Below are 24,345 nucleotides of genomic sequence, written 5' to 3'. Positions count from 1 at the left end.
GGGAGGCGAGGCTGATCCTACAGGCATCAGCATGGAAGGGCTGTCAGGGTGAGAAGCGAATTGTTCGAGAAACGAGGTTCCACTGTACAGTCAGTACTGTAATAACCTTATCGTGTCAGATGGGTCCTAGACCTACGGGGTATCACTGTGTACATTAAAGGTCTGATCACTGTTGTACACCTGGACCAATACATACTTTATGCCACTGTAATTGAAAACAGAATCCCGCTTCACTGACTACATCTGGGATATTTGCATGGGTAGTTTATACACACGCAATTTTACAAAGTACTTAAATGTATATTTATATACAGAAATAAGAACAAGAAGGTAGTGTCTTTACATATTTATGTCACGTGCGTACACTGTGGTTTAATTCCTGAGATGTGCCCCTGAAGAATCTCAGCAAGCTCTGACCTGTGATTTCTAAACCTGTTCCAGCCTCCAGCTGCAGCACCAGGAGACCATCCAGGAGGCAGCCACGTACGGCTCCGTGCGGCCGTACCGGGAGAGCCCGCTGTTAGCCCGGGCGCGGAGGACTGAGAGCTTCCACAGCTACCGCGACTTCCAGACCCTCAACCTGAACAGAAACCTGGAGCGCGCTGTGCCTGAAGACGCCACCTCGGGCCCCATCCAGGCAGAGGTGAAGCGGGCGGCGGGGGACTGTGCTGGGCCCGAGAGCAAGGCTCCTGGAGCCGAAACGAGAAGCGCGCGAGAGTCCGATGGTGGGTCGGAAGCGCACAGAGCAGCCGACGCTGCCCCGGAACCCAAGAAGAGGGCGCCCGAGGATGACGGTGACAAAGGGGAGCTCCGCAAGAGAGGCGGGTTCGACGGAGGAGGGCTCCTGGGCAGGAAGAAAGGGCCCCACCTGGCCTCCTCGCCCAGCACCTCCGATGGCGGCACCGACTCGCCCGGGACTGCGTCCCCCTCTCCCACCAAGACCACGCCGTCCCCTCGGCACAAGAAGAGCGACTCCTCGGGGCAGGAGTACAGCCTCTGAGCTCACCTGGCAGGTAGGGTGCTGGTCATTCAGAGCAGGGGTGGGGAGCCTTTTCCTGCCAAGGGCCCTTTGGCCATTTGACATTACGCGCAGGCCGTACGAATTACCAGCTTCAACGGGAGCCTGCTGCATGTGGCCGAACAGGTAACGGCCTCGCCACCCATGCCCAGGCAGGGCCTTGTGCAGCCTGTGGGCCGGACGTTCCCCACCCCTGCTTTAGATGGAAGTCCAACTCCTGGATCCAGTACACTAGCTTCTACACCAAAACTTGACAAAACATCTTCTTCACAGAATGAGATGGATAAAGAGAAAAAAACTAGAGCTCTTTTGACCTTTTTGAAGATTATTTTTAGGTTTACAAGCACGTTCAATTGATCATTTGTAAAGCTAGTCCAGGGAGCTCAGAAATATGTGTAGGAACCACCCCACCTTAACCAGATGGCACCGTATAGGTGAGCACCCCTGAGAGTATGGGAACCAGCCGACCACATTCCTCATGTAGATTATGCCTGAGGCCTGCCTTACAAGGTTATCGTAAATCACTCGCCTTCTCTCCGTGGAACCTAGTCTCTCAACCTAATTGTGATTGCACAGTGTTTACCTGATACTTAATGAGGTGCTATGTTTGTGGAGAATACCGTGTCATTCAAAACACTATTGATGTTGAACACCAGGCTGCCCTGGTGGCAGAGTCGCTGAGGGTACTTGTAAGTGTAGGTCTTAAACCTTAGCACGCATCACCAATAGTAAACGCCCAAAGTCCACTTCAACTTTCTTTCAAGTGGGAGCAGTTGTCCGTGTTTGAACAGATGGAATGATAAGGACAAAGCTATGAGCGCCCAGAAGGGAACACTACCAAGCGCGAGTCTGCCTCGTGTAGGAGCCACCGTGTTAATAATCCAAACTATTAAATCAGAACGTGGCTACTTTGTTACTCAGTTAATTTTCACACGTCCAAAACAGAACCATCCCCCTTTCTTCCATATGCGCTGGAATATTTACGAATTTCAGTTACCATCATTTTCTTTACAAACCAGAGACGTCACTAACAAGTCTGATTATACATTGGGCGACCAGAGTTGATATGCGAGGTTGGCGGCTCTCCATGCGCATGGCGTGTGGGGAAGGCCCGCCGCTTGCGCCTATAGATGCTCAGGAGACGACAGCTCTGAAATTTTGTCGAAGGTTTGGGCTGCTGCAAAAATGTTATTTTGAATATATTTTAAATTGTAAGAATAAAAGATAATTTTTTGTATTTTTTTTTCCATGTGATTGGAATGACTTTCAAGTATCTGCAAATAGGGTAATTGTGAAGCATTAAGCATTTATTGGTGAAAAATGTATATATTCTCATTCCAGGAAATAAGTGAGTAAAATTGAATAAATGCTTTAAAGTTTACCATATTGCCAGTGGTTTCACAACCGTTCTCCTGTATTTATTTATCAAGTCAAATAAAAATGATGAAGACTACCTGTGTTTTCAGTTGTTTTAGGAACAGCTGTTTAAAGTGTACCTACATGCGTATGAAAGTAACTTACGTGGCCAGTGACGCACAAGATGGGTGTTACTAAGGGCTGTAATTACCTGTCCCATCTTTCTCGTCAGTCACATAAAAGTTGGGTGGGAAAGAGAAAACGTAAAAAGCTGAGTACTTAACACAGCCTTTTGCAAGAGTGAAAGGCCGCTGGGAACAGACCCTAACTGTGATGCTGGGGCAGGTCGGGAATGTCCCTGATCAGTGTAACTGAGTACTAACCCTTCCCCAAGGGTGTGGCCTCTGAATGACCAGGCTGGGCTGACGTCGGGGTTGGTTCTGCGGCTGTGACCATTGGAACGGCTGTTCCTTACAGGGTCGTGGGACCCGCAGGGACATGCTCTCGGAATCACTTCGGCCTGAGACTACTGACTTCTCTTCACTGGTAACAGCCCTGCGCCCACTGATGGCTTTACCTGTGGTCTCTCTGCCAGGGCCAGGGCCAGGTCAAAGTGTAGTTTTCAGCTTCCTCACAATGAGAGTTTTCGTGTGCTCAGCACCCTTTGTTTCAGGCACCAGAACAACGACCTCTGCTAGGGGGACCGTCCTCCTGTCGTTCAAGGATGACAGAGAACGAGCAGCGGCTCTGCCTCTGTTGTGTCGGGGAGACGGCGCGGGAACGGGGCGTGCAGCCACGCCCAGGCTCACTCACGGTTTGCAGGCGGCGGCCCTACAGGTGGGTGTCGGTGAAGGTGGTGTGCTCCTTGGTCACGGAGCTGAAGCCCTTGATGGCGTTCATCAGGTCCTCCTCGTCCAGGTACTGGAAAGAAGCCGTCTAGTTAGGTGAGGCAGCCACCCAGACGCAGTTCCAATCCCCTGCGCTCCACTGAGGTGTGGCTGGAGCCCTCCTTGCCTTGGACTCACAGGAAGCATCAGGTCACACGCACAGGTGAGCTACACACTGAGCCAATGTATGTGTCCTGGAGGAGCGCATTGTGCCACACGTTCGTCTTCCTAAGCCTGTGTTCTGGTCAGCAAAGCGGAGACAATATATAAAAGTGGGGTGGGCAAGTAAGAACATTTTAAAGATGGAATACTTACGCAGCCTTTATATGTGTGTGTGTATATACTTGTTTGAGATTTAGTTCAAAATGCAAGCGGAAGAGCCGGAACACAAGCTCTATGGCTCCCTGCTCCCCACTCCCACTGCCTTTGTGTATTGAGTAGGTTCAGGAATATCAATCCTAAGGAAAGTTAATGCGCCACCTACTGGCATCTCCGGAGCAGTCCCGGCGCTGCTGGGCATGCTGCCTGCTCCTAGCCCTGGACAGCAGGCACAAATGGCCCCTCGTGGGACAGTGGAAAATGGCTCTGCAGTCACAGGATGTTTCCTAGGTCCCAGTTCATGAAAAAAGGACTCTGTGCCCTCGGGCGAGGACACCGGCACCTGAGCCCTCGCTGTGCTGCGCTGAGCCACCTGAAACCGCCATCGTGCATGTGCATCTGACATGAGACTGGTACAATGATTCCTGCCACTTAGAAACTTTAGATCTGAGATAGAACCGTGGAACTTAGTCCTGTTAACATCAAGGAAATTCTTGATTTAAAAAAGCCTATCACACACACACACAAAGCCTATCACATGCCCAGCCAACGTGGCTCAGTGGCTGAGCATCGACCTATGAACCAGGAGGTCACGGTTTGATTCCTGGTCAGGGCACATGCCAGGGTTGTGGGCTCAATCCCCAGTGGGGGGCTTGCAGGAGGTAGCCGATCAATGATTCTCATCATTGATGTTTCTCTCCCCCTTCCTCTCTGAAATGAAAAAATATATATTTTTAAATGCCTATCACACATCATCATGCCCAATAAGCCCACTGTGTGTTTCTTGTCACTGTGATTGGAACCTGGATCTGGGAACTTGCTTTAAGAGTCTCTTTCTTTGTTAAGAAGGGCTTCAAGGAAGCCAGCAGCACTTGGGGAGAAGGACAGGGGAGAGCAGGAGCAGAGGGTGGGAGAAATGCCGGTGGCGAATTCTGCCGTGGAGGGGAGTGCGGGCGAAGCCCTTGGCTGGCTCTGTTTATTACCTACTGTCCCCAAGGACAGACACCTAGGGAGTCGGCACAAGGAAGAAGTTTGCCGGGCAGTACAAGCTGGGGATTTGTTCATTCCAGTCACCGGGGGCTCATGGCAAACAACAGAGCCAATTACGTTTCCAGTCCTTTCTACCATGTATGTCTCTTCACTTACTCATGAGTGTATTTTTTGAGCTCTATTTTGTGCTAACAAAACAAGACGACTTTTCTACCCTGCTCGTCCAACAGTCACAGCGACACCAGTGAGCTGTTGGGTGAAGGGTTGGAGGGGTGCCCTGTGCCGGGTGAGGGGGGAGGCAGCCCTTAGCAGGTGCAGGAGGACATCCCTCTCGGGTGTTGAGCGAAGGCTCCGGGAGAACTCACTCACCAGGCCGCTGTCGTGGCCCATGATGGTCTCCCACAGCGCGTCGTCCACCAGGACTTTCTTGTCGTGCAGGTCCAGCAGCTGGCTGACGCTGCGGTGCAGGGAGCCCTGGGAGGCCTGGCTGAGCTGGCTCTGGCTCGGGATCCGGAGGACAGAGATGCTGTGGTTGCTCCTGAGGCTCACGCGGGCCCCAGACCGCGGGATCTTGGTGTCGGCCAATCCCTGCAGAGGAAGTTTCCGTGATCAGTGGAACGCCTCGAGCAGCCCCCTCCCATGGCCCCACTAAGGGAGCACGTTTGTACTGCACTTAAAGTGTGCAGCTTGGCCCCGGCTGGTGTGGCTCCGTGGATAGAGCGTCAGCCTGCGGACTCAAGGGTCCCAGGCTTGATTCTGGTCAAGGGCACATCCCTCAGTTGCAGGCTCCTCCCCAGCCCGGGCCCTGGTTGGGGCTCCTGCAGGAGGCAACCAATTGATGTGTTTTTCTCACATCGATGTTTCTGTCTTCCCCTCCCTTTTACATTCTCCCAAAAAATCAATGAAAAAATATCTTCGGGTGAGGATTAAAAAAAAAAAAAAAAGGTGGATTGGACTTCTCCCTCCCTTTCTTCTCATCCCGTCTCGTTCCCCTTGTTATAGGCTCCAGCCTCCAAAGTAAAACAGGTCTGGTACTAATATCAGGAACACAAAGGCCCTCGAAGACCTCGAACCTGATGAGGCCCCAGAATGCGCTCAAAGGCAGGTCTAGCTGCTCTTAAACATGGGCGGGCTCTGAGTTACCCCTCATGTCAACACGCCACCCAGGGGCCATGCACCCACGCAGCACACGGAGGGAGCTACCTCGAAGTGCATGGTATAGCTCTTGAGGGTGACATTGCTGCACGCGTCCGATACGTCAGCCACGGAGTCAAACTGGGGACAGACGGGGAGGCGGCGGTCAGCGCTGGCGGCACTTCACAGCACAATCTTAGTGCCTCTCCAGTGACAGCCGAGCACGCTCACACCCCACTGCCATCCTGGGATGCGCATGCCCTAGGACACACACACCTGCACACGCTGCATCCCCCGCCAGCCACGCAGCACCGGCCTCCCAGGGAGCCTGCCCTTCCCCGTCCCCAGCACGCCTGCTCCTTGGGCAGGGCAGCCTGGTCAGGGGCTCCCCCACTGCTCCCTGCTGTGTCCCGGGGAAAGGAGGAGACCCGGGAGGCGGACAAGGCTACCGTTTGCTCGTTTCCATCTTTTAGTGTTGAAACTCGCCCTAGCTGGTGTGGCTCGGTGGATAGAGCACCGGCCCATGGACTGAAGGGTCCCGGGCTCGATTCCAATCAGGGGCATGTACCTCGGGTGCAGGCTCAATCCCTGTTTGAGAGGCAACCTATCAATGTGTCTCTCTCACATCTATGTTTCTCTGTCTCTCTCCTCCACTCTCTAAAAATCAATGGAAAAATATCCTCGGGTGAGGATTCAACAACAAAAAGAATGCTCTAGAGCAGTGGTCGGCAAACTGGCTCGCGAGCCACATGCGGCTCTTTGGCCCCTTGAGTGAGGCTCTTCCTAAGCCTTAGGAGTACCCTAATTAAGTTCATAACAATGTACCTACCTATATAGTTTAAGTTTAAAAAATTTGGCTCTCAAAAGAAATTTCAATCGTTGTACTGTTGATATTTGGCTCTTTGACTAATGAGTTTGCCGACCACTGCTCTAGAGTTAGGCTCCCAGCCCTCACGCTCAGTCAGACACAACTACCACCCAGTCCCCGGTTACGAGGCCCCGGGAACGTGTCCCTCTATAAAGGCGAGCCTTCCGGTCTGGTGCTGGGAAGCGGGCGGCCTTCAGACAAACCATGTGGGTCTCCCCCGGGGGATAGACACTGAGCGGGGACGTCCTCTTCGGTGCGGGAACCAGGGGCGGCCTCTCCCGGATGAACGGCTCCTTGTGGATCTTCCTCTGCAGAATCAGGGACAGGAAGATGGCCAGCAAGATCAGGCCCAGGACGGCCATCAGCGCGATGAACCACAGCTCGTCGTAGAACTCGGTGCCTCTGCTCCCCGACCCCTTCTTCCCTCCGGGCGTGGCCAGCACCAGGCCTGCAGGACCGGGGAGAGGAGGGGAGGTCATTCCGGGCGCCGGGTCTGCCATCTCCTGCCCCGTGTTGGGCAGGAAATGGGGACGGAGTTTGAAGGGATGTGACTTAGTGACCTGAAGTCCACTTCTGACAGCTCCGTGGCGACGAGAGTCCCTGTGCCTCAGGGCTCTGCTCCCGCACATCTACGATGAAGAGGGGGTCACAGCACAGGTCAGAAGTCCCCTAATTAGGAACCAATGTGTGTTGTTTGATGACAATAAAACCGCCACCTTGGCTGTGCCCTCGGAGAGTCCGGTTGCCTGTCTGCGTGGCGCAGGGCTGCAGCCCCAGAAGTCGATCTGAGGGGCCCAGTGGACCCCTTGCCTGAGAGGACGCGGGGAATGCAGGGCAGCCTGCCGGAGGGAAGCCTGGGAAAGGAAAGAGCTTGGAGCAGCAGGAGGGAAGTGAGCCCGGCCTGGCCTTCCTGCTGGAAGGCTGCCTCCAGGCAAGAGGACGGCAGCAGCGAACAAGCAGCATCATGAAAACGAGACCTGACTGTTCACGCTGGTCAGACAATACATCTCGGAATTTTCTGTGACTTTGCACAGTCCTCGGAGTTCCTCTTCTCATCGGGGGAAACCTTTCTTTTCAAAGTCCCCTTTCATTTTGAGGCACTCAACCCATCAGTGGGCTGTGCTCAATGTGGGGACCTGATCCACTGGGATGGGCTTACTTACAGAGCAGGTGCCTAGCCCAGCTGGTGTGGCTCAGTGGTTGAGCACTGACCTATGAACCAGGAGGTCAGGGTTCAATTCCTGGTCAGGGCCCATGCCCAGGTTGTGGGCTCAATCCACAGTGTGGGGCGTGCAGGAGGCAGCCGATCCATGATTCTCTATCATTGATGTTTCTATCTCTCTCCCCTTCTCTTCCTTCCTCTCTGTTATCAATTTTAAAAATATATACATATACACATATACATATACATATACATATACATATACATATACATATACATATACATATACATATACATAAAGAGCAGGTACCGGGGCCCTCCGCTTCTGAGTCTGTGCCAGGGGCCCGGGAAACTATGCAACAGACAAGCACAGTGAGGTGACTCTTATGTTCACTTAAATTTGAGAACCATTGCTAAGAAAAAAAAAAATGTACGGGGCCAACGGAAAAACCAGGTTCAAGTTCTCATCTTAGGCACGAGCCTGAGGAGCACCCGGGGTGAGTTCTGGGGTCCCTCGGGCCCCCGAATGCCCACTTTAGACACTGGGTTGCTGAATATACCAGCTGAGGTCGGCTCCGGGCACTGCTGCTCCGTGAAAGGAGACAGACTATGTGGGGAACTGTGTCAGGTACTCTCGGAAGTTTACGGGGCATCCAGATGTGCAACATCTGGGAAAATGAACTAATTTTATTACTTTACATACTAAAACCACCCTTGATAACAATCTGAATGGTCACCTGAGTTTCAGAATAATAGGACATGTTTATTAAGAGAAAAGCCAACTACCAGTGTGTATGCAAATCTGACACGACAGTACTGCCTGGACTGCAGAACAGGGTATCCGTCCAAGTCCTTGCTAATAGAAAAGGTCGGGCACTTCTCTAACATGCCCTTTGAAATTGTCAAGTTTCATAGATGTTAGATTCAAAGATTGTGGGTAGAACTCAATTTAAAAGATGGTCCAGCCCTAGCTGGTTTGACTCAGTGGATAGAGAGCCTGCGGACTGAAGGGTTCTGGGTTCAATTCCAGTCAAGGGCACATGCTCTGGTTGCAGGCTCGATCCCCGGTAGTGGGTGTGCAGGAGGCAGCCGATCAATGCTTCTCTCTCATCATTGATGTTTCTATCTCTCTCTCCCTCTCCCTTCCTCTCTGAAATCAATAAAGATACACATTTAAAAATAAAAATAAATAAAAGGTGTTCGGAAATGTTGCAATTCTCTCTTTGGCTACATTACTCGGTATTGATGGTTGATCGCCATCTTTCACGGGGGATACAAGACAGAAATTTCCCCAAATCACCGGTTTAGGTTCGGAAGCTGGAACATTGCCGCGGTGATCAGCACGGATTGGCACCGGACCTTTTCTCTTCCTCTGATCTCTTCCCTGTGACTTTCTCTACAAATCACTGTCTCGGGGGAACAAGGGCGCATACGCAGCTCTTTCCCTGCAGGGTCTGCGTAAGAGGGAAGCTGATCTCTGCCTACAAGTCAACGATTGGCATCTGAAGAGTCTACCTAACTCCTTGCCTCACATCCATTCCAGGAGGACTTTTGAAGATTTCCTTCGACCCTTCACACAATTCCTTCCAAGCATCCATGGTAACGTGCCAGCACATGTGTGCAAACACCCGCATGTTTCTTTAGGAAAAGGAGCAGGTGGTGCCCTAGCCGTGACGCGAGGCAGGGCTTACCGAGGCCCGTGGAGGGGTCGTACTGGATCAGAGGCGTCTTGGCGCTTCCTTCCTCCGTGGTGCACGTGACCTGGAAAAGGAAGGCTGGACAGAAGGTAAGGGACTTGGTCATCCACACCCACCAGCAGGGGGCACACTCTTAGAAGAACAATGCATCACAGCAGGAAAATGTCTGAAAGCAGAATCCCAGGGCAATGGTGAGGTTTCACCCAATACGCAAACCTATTTCTAATTTTATAATTATGGAGCTGCAATTAGTGCACTAATAGTGTGTGTGTGTGTGTGTGTAACAGAACTAGGGAAGTTCAGAGCTTATATAGCAAAGTAAAAGAATTACCACGGTCTGGCCTATGTGGCTCAGTGATTGACCGTCGATCTACGGACCAAGAGGTCACTGTTCAGTTCCTGCTCCGGGCACATGGTTGGGTTGCAGGGTTGACCCCCAGTAGGGGGCGTGCAGGAGGCAGCCCATCAGTGTTTCTCTCATCATTGATGTTTCTATCTCTCTATCACTCTCCCTTCCTCTCTGAAATCACTAACAATTAAAAAAGAATTATCAGAGGAGAAAGGATGGTACACAGAGTGGATCTTGTTCTGCATGTGGTCTGTACCTGTTCCTTTAAAACTTACAGGTGTAAGTTCTCATGAAGGGACCCAAAGTTGAAGTGGCCGTTGAGGCCCTGCTGGCCACGGTTCAGAGTGACCATCTCGTGATGCTAGGGACCCGAGCGCCTTCCACATGAGGTATAAAAGCCCGACACTCACTGTGGTCCCCAGTCCTCGGGATGTAGAGGGTGGTGTCCAGGCCACGGTACACACGCTGGCCCCCGTCGGTCAGCACGAACTCCTTCAGCGGGCCGTGCAGGAGGAAGGAGTCGGCCCAGTTGACACACACCACTGTCAAGTTGCTGGTCACCGAGAACGGGGCTTGGTACTGAGGGGCTGTGGGAAACAAATCTGGATGTTAGCAAAATGATGACCTCCGACTGTGTGTGTACCTTTAAAAAATATATATATATATAAGCAATAAATTGCTTTTCGCGTTGCCAGAATTCTTTCTATGACCCTCAGTGTTTAATAAAACGGGTGCTGGAGGAGAAAAGACCACCAATGGGAACGTGTGTGCAATGCTTTCTCAGCAAAACTGCACCTGCTTTCCCCCCCAAAAATCAATGGAGAGTAGTGTTTTATGAAAGAAAACCATTACCATACAACGGTTCTGCTCACCAACATAACCCTGCAGCTCATCTTTTGTTGCTTTTCCCCTCTTTTAACAGGCAAAGGATCCTTAACACTATTAACTACAGTAGATAGCCATTTTCATAGCAAATCAATATTTATTGCTACAAAGCCCCAAGGACTAGATGAAATACACACACACACACACACACACCCCAACCAAACTGCTCAGATAGTGAATTATGTCCAATTGGCACCCATTTATTTTTAAAGCTTTTTCTTGAACTGTTTGTTCATTTTCTAAGAGTGTTAAAGAGCCTTGCAAACAGCAATGCGAGTGTAATAATTCATGGCCCGGCTCAGCACTCAGGAGCGCGGTACATTAAAATCTCCATGTTATTAAGTGCAAGAGGCACGCTTTTTTGTTGTTGTTAATTCTCACCCGAGGCTGTTTTCTCATTTATTTTTAGAGAGAGTGAAAGGGAGGAGGAGAGACAGAGAGAGACATCGATGTGAGAGAGACACGTGCTCGGACAGGGCCAAGAATCAAACTTGTAACCCAGGTACATGCCCTTGATCGGAATCGAACCAGGAACCCTTCAGTCCACGGGCCGATGCTCTAGCCACTGAGCAACCCGGCTAGGGGATGAGGCATGCTTTCTCACAGCCCCCTTCACTGCCGTCTCAGTAGCGGCCCATGAAACGGGACCTCCACGCAAACCCTTTCATAAAACGGGTTTTCCCTGCCCTCATGTGCACCTCGCCCACTGCCCTCTTACTGCCTCTGGTTATGGTGGCGGCCGCTGCTACTCACGCTCTCTCTGGGTGGTGAAGCGGATCCACTTGGAGGCCGTGCTGCCTGCCTGGTTGTGGGCCAGGACGCGCAGCCTGTAGGTGGTGTAAGGCTGGAGCCCCCCCAGGCTGGCGCTGGGCCCCGGGCCCCTGTACTGCGTCTCCGTCTGGCTGGGGGTGCAGGGAGCCTCTGTGTGCGGAAGGCAGGCCCTGTGCAGCTGGAGCTCGTAGCTGGAAGGAGGACGAACACGTCAGGAGAAAACGGGGCATGGAATCAGTGTAACTCTCCTGTAAACTGGTTCTGTTTTGTTTTCCTTGAACTACAAGCTGTTGAAAATTGCCATTCATGGGGAAAAGCTCACACCCACTTTATTTTGTTGTGTGTGTTTTAATTGATTTCAGAGAGAGAGGAAGGGAGAGGGAGAGAGAATCATTCATCGGCTGCCTCCTGCACGCCCCCCACTGGGGATCGAGCCCACAACTCCGGCATGTGCCCTGACCAGGAATCGAACCCTGGCCTCCTGGTTCACAGGCTCACACACTTAACCACCGAGCCACGCCGGCTGGAGGTGGACCCACTTTATTGAGCTGGTAGAGGTGAACAGCAGGGATGGTGAGGGAAGTCCCACATGGACACACCCTGCCGTCCGCCCAGCGGCTGGTCATCCTTGTTGGCCGAGTGAGACCTTTCTCTCTTTTCAGAGGAGACTGAGAACACGGCTCTCCTTCATGAAAAATGAAAAAGATCGTTTCCTCCCGACTGTTTTGAGTGAAATAACTTCTCTGTTCTTTCAAACAATGGCTCATTTCAATGTTTTAAGTAAGATTGAGGAAATTCTGAGTTAACCACAGGACTGGATGTCCCAGCAGAAGCTACAGAATGGATCACTTGAGAACCATGAGGGAGGAGGCGCAAATTCCTCCACTGAGTGCGAACACGGGCCAGGCAGCATCTCTCTTATTTATAGACAAGTTTGTGGCTCTCCTTTCGATCCTTAGTTGAATTATGACTGAAATGCTTTGCAGGGGACATGACCACAGAAACCAGCAAATCTGGCCCATTGGCTAGAGGCATCTGCTAGCAGGGAGCGGGATATGTCAGCAAGCAGGCCTTATTTGGGCTGATTCGTCCTTCTGGCTGGCCGATTACCTTTGGATGATGCCATTGGGGAAGAGGGGGGGACTCCACAGGAAGGAGGCTGTCCTGGAGGCCAGCGCCTGGATGTGGGGGGAGGCCACCCCGGCGGGCGGAGCAGGGTGCGTCCTCAGCTCCGCCGTGGGCCCCCTGCTGCAGCAGTTGAAGCAGGTGCAGGCCTCCACGCCAACGGAGTAGGTGGTGAAGGGCTGCAGGCCGCGGAGGGTCTGCTGGGCGGCCGGGCCTTCCGACAGCTGTGGACAGAGAAGCTGATGAGGCTGGGCCCAGACCTCAGTGACAGATCTGACAGATCTGCATCCCGCACCCCACCTCCTAAGACTGGGGCGTCACGCCAGGCAGCCTGGGAGGTGCACTGTGGATGTGGCTAGTACTTGCCCCCAAGGAATTACCAACCCGTTGGACAGGCATGACTGAAACAGGCCAAAAATAATGATTTCCGAGATAGAAGTTAGAGGTAACAGGACAGAAACACAAGGCATACATTGTCTATTATCATAGAAAGATATTAGAAAATGGCATAAAACGCACAAAATATGGATCAAATTCTGCAACCCTTGGAATTAATGCCTTTAAAAAAACCAACAAAATCTGTATTTGAATTATACTCCTAGTCAACACTCGCCAAGCCCATGTTCTGCCATTGCTATTTGCATGTAATTTTTGGGTTGAATAGACCCTCAAATCCATGATTGAGTTGGGTATTTAGGAGCTTGAAATATATATACTTGATATATTTGTATAGTTTTCATATTGCATATTTTATATATTACATACATATTTAAGAGTTTGATAGTCCATCTTTTTCTCTAAGGGTGGTGGGTATATGGAATATCATAGTCTTTTTCTCCATTATGCTTGCTACATTATAAACTTTTTGGCTTATTTGGAGCAATTATTTTTTACCTCATTGAGGTTTTATTAAGTACTTGTTGGAACAGAAGCCATCAGAAACTGGAAACTAGTTTTCACACTGACATACACAACATATAATTAAGAAGAGCTGTCTATTATTGCAAAAAATTGTGTACAATACACTCCAAATATAAATTATTTTACTTCATTAATATTATCATTTTATAAGTATAGATAATCAAGGGATGATTGTATTTACATCATCTATATTTATTGACTACGAAGCTCTGTAGAAAATATGCTAATTTCCCTTTAACATGCAATAGACTTCCTTGCATCTGAGAGTTACCTGGTGAATTGTGTTTCAGTATCTGCCACTCTGGCCTCTGGGGACTTCTCCACTCTTGCCCAAATTGTTCCCTAAATTGGTCTAAGTAGTTTAGGATGAGATCCTGGGATCTGCACAATTTCTCTATGGGGTCTGTGCAAACTAAACGCTATAATCTGTCCTTATTCCTGAGAAAGGAAAGAGTGACGAGAAAAGAGACTTCCTCCCAAGGGTTCAGCCTCCCCATGTGAACAATGGAGCTGGTCTTCGTTTTATTTTTGTTGCTAACCCTCACCTGAGTATATGTTTCCATTGATTTTTAGAGAGAGTGGGAGGGAGGGGGAGAGGCAGAGTGAGAGAAACGCAGATGTGAGAGAGACACGTTGATTGGCTGCCTCCCATACTCGCCCTGACAGGGGATTGGGCCTACAACCGAGGTACATGGAATCGAATGTGTGACCCTGCAGTCTGCGGCCGACGCTCTATCCATTGAGCCAGAGAAGCTTGGGCAGGAGCTGGCCTTCTTGACTGGGGTGGCCCTTCCAGCCAGTGGCTCATGGAGCACGTCTCCCAAAGGGCCCCCAGATGTGTCCATACACAGACAGTGGCTCTAGAGCTTTGTGGATTGAGCTGCTCTGCCATCCCTGCCAAGGCGCTAGAACTTTCTCGAAGTCGCTAACAGAAAGATGAGTTTCCTGGGTGCTGCCGGAGACCTTGGAGCACCACAATGAGGATTCCAAGGATGTTCTTTGCTCTAGTTTGGTTGTTTTTTTCTTATTCATAGTAACACTGACACCACCTCCAATGGCCACCTGTCTGCGCCTCACTATAGACCACTACTGCATGAAGCGCTTGACGGGCGTTTTCTAACTAAATTAATTTGATTTTAGTATCCCTGAAGTCTTAGGACTCTCACAACATCCCTGGAGTCTTGAATACCACCTTCAGCAAGTCCCTCCATGGGCATTTCTGTATTTTCTGTGTGTGTCCTAATGCTCACTGCTGTTTCTTCTCATAGGGATCACTGCGCCACTAAGCTCATCACCAGGCCGCTGAGAACAGACAGTAAGAAAGACGGAGCAAGGAGAAGATAAAGCAAGGGCATCATGGTTTATTTTTTTAAAAATAAATAGCCCGGTTGGCATGGCTCAGTGGTTGAGTGTCAACCTATGAACCAGGAGGTTTCGGTTCAATTCCCAGTCAGAGCACATGCCCTGGTTTCAGGCGTGTACCCAGTAAGGGGTGTGCAGGAGGCAGCCGGTCAATGATTCTTTCTCATCATCGATGTTTCTGTCTTTCTCTCCCTCCCTCCCTTCCTCTCTGAAATCAATAAGAAGAAAGAAAGGAAGGAAGGAAATTAGGAAGGAAGGAAGGAAGGAAGGAAGGAAGGAAGGAAGGAAGGAAGGAAGGAAGGGAGGGAGACTCCATTACTCACCACCAGCTCTGCCCCGCCAGTGCTGTTGGAGAAGAGCCTGTAGAGGCTGACAATGCCATTGGGCTTCCCAGGGGCGCTGATGTTGACTACAGCTTGGGTAGAAGACACGGCGTGGAACCTGGGGGCCCCGAGACCTTCTGGGGGGGCAGGTCCCGTTCTACACCGCGTCCAGCTACTGGGGGCTTTCCCTGCTGAATTCACTGCCCAGACCTTCAAAGAGAAATCATTGAGACCAGTCAACAGCAAGATAACCTCAGGCTGAAAGAACACAGTTGGCAACCCATAGCGACCGAACACAGCAGAACGAGATACACTTGGATCTTGCAACTCTGTGACCGCAAAGGAGTTTGGGTCCTTCCTCTTTGTTTTGTCTTTGCCCCTGAGAACACAGAAGGGCTCTCTGGGGAGCCCTGATTTCCGACTGCAGTGGCTGATTTGAGCTCGATGGAAAACTGTTCGTCTCTGGGCGGGAGGTGGCGGGATTTTTGTCAGCTTCTGCAAACTGGACAGCTCTGCAGACTCCTTAAAACTCAGCAATTCTTAAACACTGTCCCCACCAAATCTGCATGGAAATTAGATTTTCCTTTCATCAAGGAGGGAATCAACATATGGAAGGATGTATAATCTTATTTATCAAGAACTATTTGTATAATTAAGCACGAATATCCTAAAAGGTTGCCTTGGGTCATCATTTGCATGAGTAAGTAATTTGTAGAATGTCAGGTACAATAGACAGAGTAGATGGATGTGCGCGTGTATAGGGTTAAATTAGGCCCAATAACAGCCAACTACAGAGTGAGCAATCAGAATGATAGATCTAAATGACGATACGAGAAGACTGTCTGCGTGTTTAGGAGTACCAGTATTCCTTAGTAAGCTTTCATCTTGAGCAGTCTAACTTCAGGAATTTTTTTTTTCTCATTTGGTGTCTTTTTCCCCCCTTTATCTATCTATCTATCTATCTATCTATCTATCTATCTATCTATCTATCATCTACCTACCTATCCACCCATCCACCTGCCTACCCATTCATTCATTCATCCACCCACCCACTTATCCATCCAAACTTGCCCTGAGCTTTTAAAGACACATCTGGAAAGCTGGTTTGATTCTACAGTCCACACTTTCTAGGTGTGCTGTGACAAAAAACAAACAAACAAACACATGCCGAACTTTCAAAATCTGAGACATTTAGAAAAAAAAAAAAAAAACCTGTAGGAGAGCACTTTGCATGGAGAATTTAGTTTTGTTTTGCTTTGGCATCAATAATATCTTCAAGAGAATAAACATGGGAGAGGTTTTTAGGAGTTCGGCCAACTCCCATGAGTGCTTCCACACATTTTTAAGGAGGTGGATTCCTTTGCAAAAGTAAAACTCCTGATGTTGAAATGCTCTTGGGTGGCTGTCACATGCAATGCTGCAGCCCCTTGCTGACGGGATGACTAACCTACTTACATATCAGAACTTGCTCTTTTCAGAGTTCTGATACAGTCTCTCATCATTTGCATGATAATTACCTACATTTTATACACTCTACAATTTACAACACACTTGGACATACGCTAGCTGACTTAGCCCTCCCAACAGAACCATGTAGGGTGGTTGGATAATGTATCATTAGCCCATTTTACAGGTGAGGAAATTGAGGTTCTCTTGTTCAAAGTGACAGAAGTTATAAGAGCTGAAACTAGAATTCTGCTCTCCGATAAACACTTTTATCGCTCTTTCCAATATATTGTGTGTTTGATTCTGTATGTCATCCACATGCATAAGTGAATTACGTGCAATCAAGGAAGTTAAATAACTGTTCCACAGACAAACACCTGTGATTCTGGATTAAAATCTCTTAACTGGCAAGGATGGAGAGATGTGCCCAGGTTGTATTAGTGGATGGAGGTTGGCTTTGAAAGGCACAGGGAAGTACAGAGAAGGAAACCCAGCAATGGGAGAGCCAGGCCTCCTGGAAACGCAAGTCCAGGTCAAAACACCACTGTAACGCCCAGCTGGCGTGGCTCAGTGCTTGAGCTTCGACCTATGAACCAGGAGGTCACAGTTCGTGGGCTCCATCCCCAGTGGGGGGCGTGCAGGAAGCAGCCGATCAATGATTCTCTCTCATCATTGATGTTTCTATCTCTCTCCCTCTCCCTTCCTCTCTGAAATCAATAATAATAATAATATATACATTTTTTTAAAAGAAAGAAAAACCACTGTAGCTGCTTTTACAATCCCTTCTGAATGGGCCAAGGTCAGTCTGAGAGGGGAAGTTAGGGAGGAGGTCAGAGTTCAGGGCTGATAAGAAAGTCCCTGACTGCTCAGTGGGCTCCAGACCAACCCCTTTCACTGCAAATACCTTCCTATGGGTGGCGTGAGGGGCATTTTTTATTACACAAGGAGTGAAAAAAAAACCAAAACTTTTAAAGTATATATGCAAAATAAGGAGCATATACCAACTTCTTTGCTAAGAATAGGGCTTTGGCTGGTGATCGAAGGGCACACAGAACTTTAGCGGGGGTTGCAATGGCTGGGAAAACAGGAGGAGAATAGAGTAGGTGTAATAAAATAAAGCGTCAGCGAGTTGCCCATTGGTTACTGGGCACCGATAAGAGAGAGAAGTGCAGGTCTGAGGGGAAAACAGGGATGGCTCCTAGAAAGTGCCTAGCAGGGGGCTGGCCCAGGCTTCGGCTCACTCACTTTGCTTTCCTTTTTGATGAAGACTTAGGGCCACAGAAACCAGGAGGACTTTGTGATCCTGATGCTGCCAGACGGGCTAACCCTCATGGCTTCCTGAACTCTGAGCGGGTGGGGTCCTACTTCCAAATGGGATTTAACCCTTGGTATTTTAAAGCTATTTTGAGTCTCAACATGATCGTTTTGTATTTCTTCAGAAATAGTCTCTTCTAAAAACGAGGCAATAGAAAACTCCCCACCCCTAACTGGGAACGGGTGAAGGAGCTAGTGCCTTTGTCTTTCAGGAGAGACCTTCATAATACAGTGCTCTTTCCCCCCCTCCCCCTAGTCTTTCTTTTCAGTATTCAATCAATTTGAGATCAAAATAGCATTCATATAAATCAACATACTTATGCAAAGCAGGATCAGCTATTCACAGGAGCCACTCTGAAATGAAAGCAGTTACGAGGAGGGGAAAGCCGGCCGAGATAATGAGCATTACGGATTCCAGGAGACTTGAACCACAAGGCAGTGTTCCTGTACACCAAACCCCCAGAGGGAAAGGAAAGGAGAGACTGATGGTGATAGCTCCTCTGCCTTGCTCTGTTGAGGTGAAAGTCCTTCCCCCAAAAGTTGCCATGGATTTTGGTCTCTTTCCAGCTAAACAAGGGATGAAGGAAGTAGAGTGTAGTTCAGGGTTCAGAATAAAAATGCGAACAGATTATGCTTATGATTTCTAAGGGGAAACAATGGCCTCAAGATTTGGGTCCATCTTTATGGGGGGAAAGAGAAGCAGAGATCTTGCATGGGAAATTTTGAGCAATATGCCGGGATCTATTAACTTCAGTGAACCAATACAAAAATCAAGAAATAAAATATCTTATGAACAAACATAGAATTATCTACTTTATTTCTCTCTCTCTCTCTCTCTCTCTCTCTCTCTCTCTCTCTCTCTCTCTTATTCTATTCATTCTTTCTCTTAGTCTATTCAATCTATGTATGTATGTATGTATGTACCTACCTATCTACCTACCTACCTCTTCACCATTTACCTAACTGACAAGCCATTCCTTTTGATTTGTATCCCAAGACTCCCTCCCATGATCCCTGGGAACATAAACACACTGGGTATGGGCTGCTCACAGGATAAAAGGGACATGAATGGGGGAGGGAGGGTGAAATAAGGTTTACAAATTCCATGGCCAAGAGAAAAATGTACGGATGCTGCTCAGCTTTGATTACTTCAGAGTGTCCTTATACCTGCAATATCCTGCCAAACATATTTATTCTTTTAAATAAAAAAAAAGATGACTAAAGTTTCCACTAAACAACTTCCTGATTTGGGCTCAGCACACACTTGTACGCGTGAAGGTGTGCACACACACAAGCGCACAGTGACAGCTGTCAGAGGGAGGGACCTCCCCGGGAGGGACCGTAAACGTGCGCAGGTCAGCGCTGGCTGGGTCAGGTGCTTCCTTCTCTAGGGTTTTGGTTGTAAACATGAAAAGAGGTACAATGTAAGATGTCACAGAAAGCCCAGGCCAACCATAGGAATAAACAGGAAAGAGCTGAAAGCACTGAGCCACAAATTCTAGAACTGACTAGTAAAACATTAGGTTCATTTGTTTATATTTCTAGTTTTGATCTAAGTTTTAAAATGTCTAACTAGCGATTATTACCACCTTTATGCTATTGTCCATCAAAAAAAATTTTTATTGACTCTTCCCTCCCCTAAGGACCAATTAACTGCATTTTGCCTTAAAAATTTTTTTTAAAAATATTTTATTGATTTTCTACAGAGAGGAAGGGAGAGGGATAGAGAGCCAGAAACATCGATGAGAGAGAAACATCGATCAGCTGCCTCCTGCACATCTGCCACTGGGGATGTGCCCGCAACCCAGGCACATGCCCTCGACCGGAATCGAACCCGGGACCCTTCAGTCCGCAGGCCGACGCTCTATCCACTGAGCCAAACCGGTTTCGGCTGCCTTAAAATTTTTAATTACATAATGTGTCAGCATCTGCTCTCTACACTATCTGGATCCAGCGGATGTCTCTTTGATACACTATTTGCTATCATTTCCCATACAAAAATGGAATATAGGAATAACCAAATTCAATCAGTGATCCTTCACAGAGAAGCCTCTCATCAGTTAACTCCTTATGCAAGTGACAGTGACCGCCTTGCCCTTGGAGCAACTGGAGAGCTTGCTGCTTATTTTGAGTTGAATTTTAACAGTTCCTCTCAGAGGCTTGAGATACAGAGAAATGTCTGAGGTTTTTGAAACTTTGGAATATTCTATAACATACTTCCTTGTGGAATATGACAATTTTTGATAAAATAAGAAGCATTTGGACACCACCAAGAACACAGAAATTTCAAGAAGCAGTAGGAGGCCACGTCACTGTTTAGAAATACTGGAGCACGGGAATAAATTTTCCTGACAATTCACATCCAAACTAAATAAAAATCCTACACGCACAGCCATGCCCATAATTAATAACTCGAGTAAATAGGTTGCATGTTAACAGGCAAACTATTAAATTATTCGTTTCCTGGGGGCATGTAACGAGACTGTTATCACATTCCCAGGAGGGAGACAAATAGATATTAAAAAGGTCTTTCCAATACCTGTATTGGCGAAGGCCAACAGCTAATTCAATAGATTCGATCAAAATCACCATTTCTTTCACTGCTCCTGATTTATGACCTGGGCTGTGGTTAGTCATCACTCACTGCAGTTTGCTCTCCAGCGCTCATAAATTATGCCTCATAAATAAAAAGATCCAATCAACAAAATCATATCAATTCATCTGCAACCTTGCAATAGATTTTCCCAGGGCACTCATGCCAATGCCTTTTGAAAGGGGAGCTTGTCTTGGCTTTGGAATATGTTCGAGGAGCAAAATGCCAAATGGGGCTTTGGCACAATCGTGGTCAGAGGGACTCATGGCTAGCAGTAAGGCAGGGAGTCTGAACTGCCATCACTGCAAGATCGTTTTATTTCATAAACAGTCCTGCGGGTGGGCTACAGTCAAGGGGCAACTTGCTGCAAAGCTCCATGTAGCCACCTGTTTAACTGGCCACCTATCTCACAGGACTATTCTGATTTACATGCAATACATTTTCTATACATTTATGAAGAATTGGGTGGTAAAAAAAAGTACATTTATAAATATTTTATGAAGACTTTTGAAAGCCCCAGAGTTGTATGCAAATGCAATTTGGAGCTACCATTGAGTGAATTTAAGCGAACAGTCTTTGGAACCTGGATCTCAAGGTTCAAATTTGAGCTCTTACACTCACCCACTGTCTCCTTGGGTGTGTTCACTCACCTCTCGAGTGTTCTGATTTCTAAGGTGCACTATTGGTAATAACCCTATCTCAATGGCTGTCCTGAGCTCATGTAAAACTCTATCATAGTTCTCAGCACACAGCAAGCACTAGATAAGTAAAACTGGTTATTATATTCTAGAGGCCTGGTGCATGAAAATTTGTGCACTTGGGAGAGGTCTCCCCTCAACCTGGCCTGTGCCCTCTTGCAGTACGGATCCCCAGGGGATGAGGCCTAAACTGGCAGTCAGACATCCCTCTGACAGCCCAGGAGCCCTCAGGGGATGGCCCACCCCAGGCAAGGAGTGGGCCTAAGCTGTTAGTCGGACATCCTTAGCACTGCCACGGAGGTGGGAGAGGCTCCTGCCACCGCCGCTGCGCTGTCCAGCCATGAGCCGGCTCTGGCTGAGCGGTGCTCCCTCTGTGGAAGCGCACTGACCACTGGGGGCAGCTCCTGCATTGAGCGTCTGCCCCCTGGTGGTCAGTTCACATCATAGCGACCAGTCATTCCTGGTCGTTCTGCCGCTAGAGTCAATTTGCATATTACCCTTTTATTATATAGGATTATGTGTTTGGCAGAGTGTTGGAAGAGAGAGTGGGACTAAATAGCAGTTCTGTGACTCCGGCTGCTATAAATCAACAAGAGAAACCCCGCACAGCATTCTGGGTTCAGCCCACTTCTCTCTGTATACCTTCCTTGGGGGGCTCCTCCATTCTAGAACTTTGAGGATTAGGATAAACAGAAGCCTGGCTTTTCAGAAATATCGTTTCTACATTGAAATTTGCTGACTGGATGGTGTTCTCTAATTTGCCTTACTCATTAAAACTTTTCCAGACATCCAAAAGTATGAGCAGCAGCTAACTTTGGAGCAATTCAATGGCTCCTCAAAGAAAACAAAACTTATTTTCAGTTTCCATTACGGACATGGGCATCAAGGAGAGAACCGTGTCGCTTCCCAGACACTGACAGGCATCTCGGTAACGATCAGACCCATCGACAGATAGATAAATCAATTTACAAGAGAAAACCTCAGCCACTTTCTTAAAGATCTCAATTGAAGGCATCCGATTTAAAAAAATGCATCAACACTTTTTGTTTCCACCTGTAGATATGATTGCTTCATACAGACCTAGATTTTTATTGTGAACTGAATGGAAATGTACCGAGTCCCAGTACTTAAGTGCAATTCTCTTTAAGGCACCAGAGGGACCACAGGCAATAGGGGCTTAGGAACAGAGCCCTAAGGGATGCCAGGAGAGGCAGGAAAAGAGCGGAGAGGCGCACACACGTGTGAACCAGGGAGCTCACACGCACTAAGAAGAAATGATCTCCTATTGGAATGAAAGGCGTGATGGCAAAAGCATGCCGTGGTCCCTGGCCCAGGGGCAGAATTCAGATTTCTATTCATGGAAACGTCCAATGGCCTTCAGTCCAGGCGGGAGCACGGAGGCTCTGAACTTCTAGGACAAATACGCTGCCTTGTGACAGACAATATCAATCATTTAAAAGCTGGAGCCGTGGGAGCTGGGGGCGGGCGCAGCTTCCTTCTTGCGGGAGAAGCTAACCAAACAGAAGCCTCCACGCTGGTCAGAAATACGTCCATGAGACTAATCCCTCATTACATGCGTGTCCAAAGCCAAACAAAAAGCAGGCTCAGTAAGTTTTGCCTAAATGGGACACAGAGAACTCGTAGGAGAGGGGCGGGGCGAGGGGGGCAGCCTCGGAGAACCAGCCCATTGAAGCAAGTTGCTCGTCACAGAAATGCAGACACAGCCCAGGAGGATGGAGGGCACGTGGGCACGTCACTGTCTTTCCGAGAAGAGCAGTGGCCAGGAGGAGAGGGGCTGACCTGCCTCGCTGAGGGGCAGGAACGGGGAGACCCCCTTGTCCCCTTTGACCCTTTCCTCCATCCTCTCCTGTATAGGGCGCCCTTTGGGGGCGGGTGGGCCTGTGGGAAATCGGCTGTCTGGGTGGGCTCCCACAGCACCCACCCGCAGGGCAGACTCACACGAGAGCGAATCACCAGATCACTCCCCCCCCCCAAGGCTGACCTGTCACTTCTCAGCCCCCATCTCCCTCCCCCAGGCACGAGGCACCAGGAGCCTTTGGGGACCCCACATGGGCGAGGGTGCTTACGTGTCCAAGGGGGCCCGTTTCAGGAAAACTGATAAAGTCACGGTCGCCCTGATGCAATGGAAGGGGGTCCTGGCAGGTCCCCAGGAGCCCGTGGGGAGAGTGCGACTACGATGCAGGATTACTGAGCGCCCTCCCTGCAGGTAAGAACTGCAGCTGCTTAGGGAGTGGACTCACCCCCAGGCCCCCTCTGCAGCCAGGATATTATTAACTTCCCTGAGGCCCAGGTTTCTCTCAGCGGCTTTTCAAAATGTGAGTACTTTGCAAAGGCACGTGCCAATGTGCACCTACAACCTTTATTTTAATTTATTTAAAAAGTATGTTGATTGATTGATTTCATAGAGGAAGGGGCGGGGGGGGGGGAGAGAAAGAAAGACAGAGAGAGAGAGAGAGAGAGAGAGAGAGAGAGAGAGAGAGAGAAGCATCAATGATGAGAGAGAATCACGGATTGGCTGCCCCCTGCATGCCCCCTACTGGGGCCATGGGAGTGGTTGATAATATGCGTTTCTTACCTGGTACTCATACTCCGTGAAAGGCAGGAGTTCGGAATCCATAAAAGAGCTGGCGCTTCCATTATAGATGAGAACTGGGCTCCGCAGCCCAGGCTGAGTTGCTACTTGTCTCCTGTACAACTCATAGGATAAAACTTGTCCATTTGGCCGAAGCGGTCCTGCCCACCAGAGGGAGACCGTGGGCTGGAACCCCCTGGGAGCCATCCGCACCTCCAGGCGTGGGGGCGGCTGCATGGCAGGGGCCATCTCGGGGGTCAGTACAGATGCCCAGTCACTAGACGCGCACCCCAGCAGGGTGCAGGCTTGAATCCGTGCTTCGTACCTTCAGGACACAAGGCAGAAATTACCCGTTATTGGCAAAACAGAGTTTTGTTTTGGGAGAATCTTTATTAAACCAAGAGTTGCCCAGGCGCTGTGGCTCAGTGGCTGAGTGTCGACCTGGGAACCAACAGGTTACGGTTTGATTCCTGGTCAGGGCACGTGCCTGGGCTGCATACTCGATCCCGAGTAGGGGGCGTGCAGGAGGCATCTG

The 24,345-nt window shown here is 49.2% G+C and overlaps 2 protein-coding genes across 5 annotated transcripts in view; one reads left to right on the top strand and one right to left on the bottom strand.

The window, feature by feature from the left end:
* KCTD3 (potassium channel tetramerization domain containing 3) overlaps window positions 1–2,471 on the top strand; it is a 35,099-nt gene extending 32,628 nt beyond the window's left edge. For 3 of the 4 annotated variants that reach the window (XM_036354771.1, XM_036354770.1, XM_036354769.1), the window contains one exon: window positions 442–2,471. In XM_036354771.1, coding sequence (XP_036210664.1) covers window positions 442–1,000 — 559 coding nt within the window. In that variant the 3' untranslated portion in view covers window positions 1,001–2,471. The remainder of the gene's footprint in view (window positions 1–441) is intronic. The other variant, XR_004975020.1, reaches the window with a different exon arrangement.
* Window positions 2,472–3,154: 683 nt separating this feature from the next.
* The window catches only part of USH2A (usherin), a 396,481-nt gene continuing 375,290 nt past the window's right edge, over window positions 3,155–24,345 (bottom strand). Inside the window, exons 63-71 of the mRNA XM_036354768.1 lie at window positions 23,814–24,135; window positions 15,167–15,376; window positions 12,546–12,784; window positions 11,418–11,626; window positions 10,190–10,366; window positions 9,425–9,508; window positions 6,775–7,019; window positions 4,939–5,157; window positions 3,155–3,295 (exon numbers count right to left, since the gene is read on the bottom strand). Coding sequence (XP_036210661.1) covers window positions 3,206–3,295; window positions 4,939–5,157; window positions 6,775–7,019; window positions 9,425–9,508; window positions 10,190–10,366; window positions 11,418–11,626; window positions 12,546–12,784; window positions 15,167–15,376; window positions 23,814–24,135 — 1,795 coding nt within the window. The 3' untranslated portion in view covers window positions 3,155–3,205. The remainder of the gene's footprint in view (window positions 3,296–4,938; window positions 5,158–6,774; window positions 7,020–9,424; window positions 9,509–10,189; window positions 10,367–11,417; window positions 11,627–12,545; window positions 12,785–15,166; window positions 15,377–23,813; window positions 24,136–24,345) is intronic.

This window comes from Myotis myotis, unplaced genomic scaffold (assembly GCF_014108235.1).
Source record: "Myotis myotis isolate mMyoMyo1 unplaced genomic scaffold, mMyoMyo1.p scaffold_m19_p_21, whole genome shotgun sequence".
In the NCBI taxonomy this organism is placed as follows: domain Eukaryota; kingdom Metazoa; phylum Chordata; class Mammalia; order Chiroptera; family Vespertilionidae; genus Myotis; species Myotis myotis.
The sequence above is the reverse complement of the archived record's forward strand: the minus strand, read 5'-3'. Positions and strand labels throughout refer to the sequence as shown.